At 39.1% G+C, this 9,382-nt stretch overlaps 1 protein-coding gene across 2 annotated transcripts in view; it reads left to right on the top strand.

Annotated features, from left to right (window-relative positions):
- RASAL2 (RAS protein activator like 2) overlaps positions 1–9,382 on the top strand; it is a 168,568-nt gene that overhangs the window by 48,589 nt on the left and 110,597 nt on the right. For both annotated transcript variants that reach the window (XM_014528353.1, XM_014528352.1), the window contains exon 3: positions 1,004–1,130. In XM_014528353.1, the coding sequence (XP_014383839.1) occupies positions 1,004–1,130 (127 nt within the window). The remainder of the gene's footprint in view (positions 1–1,003; positions 1,131–9,382) is intronic.

The following is a 9,382-nucleotide window of genomic DNA, read 5'->3' as shown; positions in this document are numbered from 1 at the left end:
CTGGCCAGCCTGGGTGAGGGGCTGATGGCTGTTTTCAGGCTGCCTGCACCCCCTTCAGGGTGGGGGTCCCCACTGGGGTGCCTGGCCAGCCTGAATGAGGGGCTGAGGGCTGTTTTCAGGCAGGCCAAGTCTGCAACGGAAGCTCCCAGTCTCTCCTTTTTTGTTTTTTTTTGTTTTTATGCTGGGATTTATTTACCTTCTGTAATTGAAACTTTGTTGCAGCTCCAGCTCCAAGGCCGGCTGGCTGAAAGCAGGTATCTGGGGTTTGTTTAGCTTCTATAATTGCAACATTGTTGCATCCGGAGCTCAGAGCCGGGCCGCGGCAGGCGGGGAACCTTGGCTTCCTCCATCACCGGGGCAACCAAGCCTCATGTTCACTTCAGCTGGTGGCTGCCGGCCGCCATCTTGGTTGGCAGTTAATTTGCATATCACCCTGATTAGCCAATGGGAAGTGTAGCGGAGGTATGGTTAATTACCATGTTTGTCTATTATTAGATAGGATAGATAAGTGCTTAATTCTAAAATTAAAGAAAAGTTGGGTAATTTTAATACTTTTATCTAGCAAAACCTTCTTTTAAGAGAATGTTGTAGCTAAATCTTTCTGGTTGACTTTTATTTCCATTTACCTGATTGAGCATTGGGCAGAATTGGAACTTGTGAACCAGTGTCTTATGTAAAAGAATCTTTTATTTGTGTGGGTGTTTTGTTTTGTTTTCTGAACTCCCTAAACAGATGCACACCTGGATAAGATTTGTACATATTTCAACTAAGCTAATTTACATACTCACCTTTCCTGATCTTTTGGTTTTCTTTTTAAAGAAAAGCTTCCTGCAAAGGGATTGGTAATACTTTACCATTGTGTATACTTTATTTCTACATTTCTTCTACTTTGCTCTGATGATTACAAACTCCTGTCTTTATTAACTGAAAACATTATTCAGTCGGAAAGTTGTTATGGTGAACTCAGTATTAGGTTTCATCTCTTTTTCTTTTGGTTAACTAGATACCCACGGAGGGAGGACAGGAGCAGCAGGCCGATTCCACCAAAGGGAGATGCCTGAGAAGAACTGTCAGTGTCCCTTCCGAGGGTCAGTTTCCTGAGTACCCACCAGAGGGCACCACTAAATTGGGTAAGCGAATAAAAGAAAAGAAATTGCTAGCTTTTATCTGGTAATTTATGGACTTGTTGAGTGTTACAATAAAACAAAACATCCTGTATTTCCCGTTAAGGAAGCGCATTGATATGTTAACCAAGATTTAGAAGTCATTAGAAAGTTTTATTCTTCGTAACCAAGTGGCAGCAAAGTTATTTTAAAGAGATGAAATTTATCTAAGCTTCATAAGTTTGCTGTTCAGCCCTAGACAAGTTGGATGGTGTATTGTTTCTGAGTTTATTGCTTGGCTTTAAATTTTGAAAGACCATTAGGTGATCTTGTTGAACTACTGAGATTCACTGGGGATCCAGTATTGTATGGAAACTTTGTATTGAGTGGTGTGTGTCCTGTTCAAGCTACTGATTCTGTCTTATGTAATGTAATGTCAGATCAGGCTACTATAGCTGAGCTAATTTTACATATCTCATGTAAGTATATTTGGGACTATGGTTAAAGGGGTGACAAGAGAGAGAAATAAAAAAACCCCTATGAGTTGTTATACCCTAAAGAAATTGTCAACATCAAAGCAGCTCTTTCCCTGTTTCCTAACAAATATATTGTTTCATATTTTGCATGCTTGCCAATGGATATATAGATATTTAGGTCAGGTAATTTTAAAGGAACATAATTAAGATTAAATAAAATAATGAAAGGATTTGAATAGTAGGAAGTGCTTTATATCATTGATGTTATTATTTGCTTAGTGAAACTAGACATTTAGTCACAGACATTTGCTAGGTAGATAAGTCAGAACTATTGTCTGTATGTTGGTGAATATGTGTTTTTGAATATCGGTTTAGTTTTTCTTGTTTGTTTCTTCTTCATTTCTCTTCATAATTTAAATGGAACTCAATTCTTGGTCAGAATTTGAATATTTTCTTTTTCTTTTTATCCTATAACAATTGTTGCTTTTCTAGAAATTAGTTAGATTAGCAAACACTTTTGTCCAAGGAATCATACTTAGAGAAATCAGATTTTCCTTTCATTTTATTTCCATTGTACTTCTTTAGCATGTGTTGAATCCAGTTTAGGTATTGGCATAAATTGTATTGTAAACCTGTCTGGGTGTAACCATATTGTAGCCTTTTGTATTTCATGTATGTGTTCTATGTAACTTGGACTGGCTCAGAGTCATCTTTTTTCAGTTCCTTTGCTATCTAATATTATTCACAGTGTTATGTTGATGACTATCATTGTCACTCTAGAAACCTTTGACAAGCTTTAACCCACAAAGAATATATATTCATAGTCGGAAGAACTGTTAACATTTTAAAGAAGAGAAAACTATATCGTAAATTGTTAAATATCTCCAATATTCCACGTACTAGTCCCAAAGACAAACTAAGATGAGGTGGCCAAGGTGCTTAGTCCAGAGCCAATCTTCCACTTTCTGTCCTGGACAAGTCTTGATTCATGGCAGACCATGATCATTTTTGGAGTGGATGTCCTAAATTAGCACTGAAAGCTATTGCTCATAAATATTAGAAGGGGAAAGACTACTTTTAGAGCCATTTTTTTCTTACATGACAATCTAATGTTGAATTAGATCATTATTCTATTGTTCTATTTTTATCTCCTAGTGATTTGTCTTTAAGCAAAATTTCATGCTGTCAAATATTAAAATGGAATAATTGCTGTATATGTAACATTCTATGCCAGTCCCTAAGTGAAAAGAGGTGTAATATTTCTGTCATTAGAAGATTCTTACATAATTAGGAAGATAGATTATTGATGACTTTTCACAGCACATGTTATTGTGTTATATTGTGTGGCTTTCATTGATTTTTAATTTTTAAAAAATCCATTTGTTTATGCAGCAAATAGTTATTGAATGACAACTATGTGCCACATGCTGTTCTAGGCACTTTAAGACACAAGAGTGAAAAAAATATACAAAGCTCTCTCCCCTTGTGAAGCTTACATTCTATTGAGGAATGATAGACAATAAGCAAGAGTAATAAGTGAAATATATACTGTGCTAGATGGAGATAAGTACAAAGAAAAAAAATAGGAAATAGGAAGCATCAAGGAAGAATAATTTTAGCTAAGCTGACCAAAGAATGCCTCCCTGTTAAGTGACATTTGAGTCAAGACCTGATAAAAGTATGGAAGTCAGGCATGTGGATACCTAGGGGTGAGGATTTGCACCCAGGGGAATAGCAAGTATAAAGGAGAAATATGCTTGGAATGTTCCAGGAGCAGCATAGATGCCAGGGAGGCTGGAGTGGAATGAACAAGGGGAGAGTAGTAGGAGATGACATCATTGAGCAGATCACGAAGGCCTTGTGGATCATCAGGAGGGCTTTGGCTTTTATTCTGTGAGATAGGGAGCCACTGGCTTCCATATTGAGAATAGGGATGCAAGAATGGGAGTTCAGAGACCAATTGGAATGCTATTGCAATGATCTGGGCCACAATGGTAATAGTGGAAAGGCTGAGAAGTGACTAGATTACGAATACATTCGAAGGTAGAGCCAACAGAATTTGCTTGTTGGATTGGATGTAGGAAGTGAGAAATGAAAAATGAAGAATTTTGGCTAGAGCAGCAAGAATGAAATTGTCATGTGATTTTTAAAAAAATGTTTTCAATTGAATTTTAGAGAGAGAAGAAGGGAGAGGGAGAGAGAGAAACATCAGTGTCAGAGCAAAACATCTATCGACTGCCTCCTGCATGCCCCCTACCAGGGATTGAGCTCACAACCTTGTAACTATGTTTTCCTACATTTATTGACCTAAGTTATAAAAATTTGAGGAAACTTTGAAGAAAATAAATGTTAAAGCACAATATTTTCTCCAAGGCATTTCTAAAATTATAAAGGATAACTTTTATAGGCCAAATTTTTAAAGGATATTCATTATTCAGACCTTAGTTTTTAATTCTGACATTCTTGGTTAAAGTAATCTCAGTTAACTTTATGTATAAACTAATGATGACTCTCTTTATTCCCAAGATATTTATTTATTAGGAGTATCTAGATAATTTATGACATTTTTTCAAGATGCTAAAATTTATGAAAATACATGGTAGTAATAATATTGAAGGAAGGAGAAATGAGTAATGAAGATTTCATATTTCAAGAATTTTTCAAATAATAGAATTAAAAATGCTGATAAATAATGCCTGTGTTTGGTAGCACTCAATATTTAGATTGACTATTAAGTTATATGTATGTGTGTGTGTGTATGTGTGTGTGTGTATATGTGTGTATGTATATATATATACACACACACACATTATTCAGTAGAAGAAACTTGTGAACTTTTAAGGTAATATACATACAAATGAGCAAAAAATTTATGAAAAAAGTCAGCAGTCTGGTATTTCTAGCTCTGAAAATTAGAACTCAGTGAATAATGGCAGCACTTGGTTTTCTTTGAAATGCCCTAAAAATGTTGTCTTGTTTCTTCCAATAAAATAAACTATTTCACAATTATCTAAGCAAGCTCATGTTAAGAGAGCTATATAATATCCATCCTTTGTACTTGTATTCCATCATTCCCAGATTTCAGTGATATAGTAGAGGCCCAGTGCACGGATTCGTGCACTGGTGGGGTTCCTCAGCCTGGCCTGCCCCCTCTCGTAATCTGGGACCCCTCGGGGGATCAGGCTGAAACCAGCAGTCCGACATCCCCCGAGGGATGTAGTAGTGTGGGAAGCAGCAGGCAACCGGGGAGGAGCCCGAGGTGGGTCAGGCACCGTGCTGCTGCTGCTGCTTGGTACGCCACAGCTGTGCTCGCCAGCTGTGAGCCCCGCGTCTGGCGCCCCTTGGTCAGCTGAGCAGCACTCCTGCGATGGGAGTGCACTGACCACCAGGGGACAGCTCCTGTGTTGAGCTTCTGCCCCCTGGTGGTCAGTGCGCGTCATAGCGACCAGTCCAACATTCGGTCGACCAGTCGCTTAGGGTTTTGTAAAAATAGGTAAGTTATTTGAGGAAAGGTCAAATGAGCTCAAGAATTATCAAAAGCATTATGGATAATTAAGGTAGAAGCCCTGGATAATTTCACTGAGGCTTTTGGATGGGTGGTTTTGAGTTTTCTTAAAAACCATAAGTCAGTATATATTTATTTTTTGAAATCTGTAAGATTTATAAGATACATGTGGTAATTCTGCTGATATTAGTCTAGCACAGTGGTCAGCAAACTGCGGCTCGCAAGCCACATGCAGCTCTTTGGCCCCTTGAGTGTGGCTCTCCCACAAAATACCGACTTCTGCGCATGGGCCACGAAGTTTCAACACTGTATGTGCGCGCCCGCAAGTGGTATTTTGTGGAAGAACCACACTTAAGGGGCCAAAGAGCCCCATGTGGCTCGCGAGCCGCAGTTTGCCGACCACTGGTCTAGCAGAATGGGCTTGAGTCTAGGTTAAAATAGCCATGCACAGTCAATTTTGCAATAATGTGACATGTGTGCCTAAATCACTGTACTGTGCAGAATTGCACAATAAAAATCACAGGACTTATGGGGGAAAAGGAATTAGGAGCACTATACTCAAAAACATGTAAAGACAGGAACTTAGTAAAAATAATAATACATTTTTACATATGCTAAATGGTTGAGGAATACATAAATACTACAATAACGATAGCACCTTTACCTTGGAAAATTATCCAGAAATTTACTTGTGGTAGTGGGCATCAGAGTAGTTTTTAAATTTATTGTGAAGTGATGGAGGGAGGGTTTTTTGGAAATTGAATAGAACATTGTCATAGGAGATGTGTATGGGTGTGGCTCATAGCACAGGTAGTGAAGTGAGGTCACTGGTACATGTTTGAGCTGTGTATGTGAGCCTTTTGTGTATTCATATGTGCCTTGGTTCAGCTGGGTGCATTTTTCTTTGTTCACCTAGTGTTTCTCACAGATGAAATCATGATAAAAAAATTTATGTAATTGCAAGTGTTCCCTAATATGTCAGTTGTGGTGGAACATTCACATTTACAAAGCAAGGATTAAAACAGAACTGACCCAACTACCAACCTGATTTAATCAGGTTTGTCCATTTGAAAGAAGCAGCTTGCATTTAATTCCAAAATTACTTTTCAACACACTCTTATATTTCTTTTGGAAATTAGTTATTTGGAACACAAAGCTAGTATGAATAAAATAAAAACTAGTACTTATGTTCTCAAGCTAACTGCTAAAGCCAATTTTTATTTTGCTCTTATGAACTAAATTTAGATTAGCAGTGAGAACATTTTTTTCTGTGAGGAAAGTTCTCAGTTCTAAGTCAAGGTGCCATACCACAGTTCCTTCTAACTTGTGAGTGGGAGTTTGATTCCTGATTTGCTTTGTTGTCTTCCTCCCCATACTCATCCTGGCGCAATAGAGTTTGTTCACTTCTGTGAAAGCTGGTTCAAGGCAGTGCTGCCCCTCTGGTTGTGCAAATTATGCATTGCCCAACAACTAGGGGTGCCTGTCATTTGTCTTCATTGATTTGTAGTTATTTAATAAAATTTCCAACAGATGGCAGCAAAGTGTCTTAAATAATGAATTCCTTTCTGATTCATGTAAGTCATTTGTAAGGGTTACTGTTTGAGTTGCAGTGAAGCCAGAAGACCTGGGGAAAGAGAAACCATGAAGGAAGTCAGTGTTTCTGTGGGCCAGCTATATGCTAGGTTTATAAAGCTGTGTCATATGCCTTAATATTTGTTAGTCTAACTGTTTAAAAAAAATTTTTTTTTATTGATTTCGGAGAGGAAGAGAGAAAGGGGAGAGAGAAAAATATCAATGATGAGAGAGAATCATTGATTGGCTGCCTCCTGCACGCCCCACACTGGGGATCGAGCCCACAACCCAGGCATGTACCCTTGACCGGAATCAAACCTGGGACCCTTCAGTCCGCAGGCTGACGCCCTGTCCACTGAGCCAAACTGACTAGGGCTAACTAACTTTTTTAAAATAAAAAGATAAAGTATGTTCTGTCCTTCATCCACGACTATATTTTTCTACAGTCAAGGCCTGGAGAAAATTTCCAAATTTGGCCTCACATCCTGAGAGGCCCACAGACATGCATGTGGACAGCCAGCCTATACATTCAAGTTCTGTGGGGATCGGTGCCCAGGAGCACCAAAGTCAAGCCCTCAAAAATGTGATGCCTGACCAAGGTCACAGGGAAGGCCGGGGGGGCGGGGGGGTTTAAGAGATCAACCAAAGGACTTGTATGCATACATATAAGCATAACCCATGGACACAGACAGTAGGGGGGGTGAGGGCATGTGCTGGGGGGGTGGGAATGGCCGGGAGAGGTCAATGGGAGAAAAAAGGAGACATACGTAATACTTTAAACAATAGAGAATTTAAAAAATAAAATGTGATGCCCAGGCAAGGAGCCCCTCTTGACCAGTCCTAAGGCAATTTTGATCTTTGTAAACTACTATGGTGGTGGGAGAATTGGGTGGGAAGGGGAAATGAATGGCATAAACAATCAGGAGTATTTTTTTAGATTTATCCTGGACTTCTGGGGATAAAATTGGATAAGCATCTAATTGTATTTTTTCCAGAAACTGCACTATAATTATGATAAAGGAATTTTTTTAAAAGATATGGTCCATCAAGGACAAGGAGAATGAAAAAGAAGAGAACAACCACATAATAATAGATTGAAAGCTGAAAAACAAATGGAGTGTGGTAAATGACCTAGCTGACTTGAGAAAGCCAAATCTTAATCTGGCTCTGAAGAAAGCCAAGAACCAACCTGAATTGTACCACAAAGTTTTCAAATAGCTCAGGAATCGATGGTATCAGGAATACATGATGATAGATCCCTTAGTATTCTCCCTTTCCCACCCTCACCTCAACCCTAATACAAGACTGCAGGTTAATTCTCTGAAGAAGAAACCCCAAAGGTCTCAGATTGGGGCATAACCAGGCAAAATTGAGAGCACAGGGCCCTTTTCCAATTCAAGGGAATGGAATGAACATCTGCACACTCACTGAATGAGACTCCTCCACCTGGCTTCCCTCACCTGTACCCTCCATGCAGAAGATCAGAATACCATTTGGTGTATTACACTAGTCTAAGAGGAAAGACCTAAAGATACTGACATCCCCAAGACTAGCAGATATCTGAAGAAAAACTAAAACAAACTAAAGAAACTTGGAGGATCAGAGACAGGCAGGGAATAAAAATTTTAAAAAGACTCATTACTTTCCTCAAAGAGTTTAAAATATTACATGTGTGAGATAAGGACTGAATGTTATACAAGACCAAAGAACTGCTGTGTGTTTAAAAAAGAAAAGTAACAGAAATAAAACTTAGTGTGGGTTTGAAGATGAAAATGAAGAAATATTCTAGAAAGTAGAGGGAAAAGTGATACAATAATTAGAGTATCAGTTTAAAAAGTCCAATATCAAAACCAAGTTTCAGAAAAAGAAAAACAAGGGAAGGAAATCATTAGCAATATAATTCAATAAAATTTCCCCCAGTGGATCCTAGTTTCCAGATTGAAAGGGCTTACTGAGTGCCTATGACAAGGCATTTTCAGGAAATTTCAATTTGTCTGTGGTGACAAAGACAGTATTACAAACTTCCAAAGAAAGGAAGAACATTACAAGCTAAGGATCAGAAATCAGAATGGCTTCAGACTTCCCATCAGCAACTCCGAAGCTAGGAAACAATGAGGCATGTCCTCCAACTTCTGAAGGGAAATTAGTTCCTATTTAGAATTCTATATCTAGCTATAAGCCATTAACCACACATGAGGGTATTTTCAGATTTTTAAAATTGCCTCTTGCACATCATTTCTCCTGAAGCTAGTGGAATATATTTTACACCAAGAAGGAGTAGGACATGGGATATAGGATAGGAGAGCTAGCACAGGGCAGACAGAGGGAACCCTCAGGAGAATGCCATAGAAAGAGCCAAGTTAAATAGCTCTGTACCAGCTGCAGAATGCAGACAACAGTTCAGAGTGGAGCAGTCAGAAAGCTGTAGTGAAGACTTCTCCAAGAAGACACAACTGATATAACTGAGTGTGTTTAAACAATAGGAAATGAATTGGGATAGAATCCTATCTAATAATAGACAAACATGGTAATTGACCGTACCTTCGCTACACCTCCCATTGGCTAATTGCGTGAGATGCAAATTAACCGCCAACAAAGATGGCGGCTAATTTGCATACTGCAGGCAGGGCAGGACAGCGTGAGCTGCCAGTGCGAGCCGCCATCCAGGCCCCCCGTGGGCGACGCCAGAAGCCGCTTGACTGCCCCAGGAGCCACCTGCCTGCCGC

Source organism: Myotis brandtii, unplaced genomic scaffold, assembly GCF_000412655.1.
Source record: "Myotis brandtii unplaced genomic scaffold, ASM41265v1 scaffold630, whole genome shotgun sequence".
In the NCBI taxonomy this organism is placed as follows: domain Eukaryota; kingdom Metazoa; phylum Chordata; class Mammalia; order Chiroptera; family Vespertilionidae; genus Myotis; species Myotis brandtii.
This window is presented reverse-complemented; position numbering and strand designations above follow the sequence as displayed.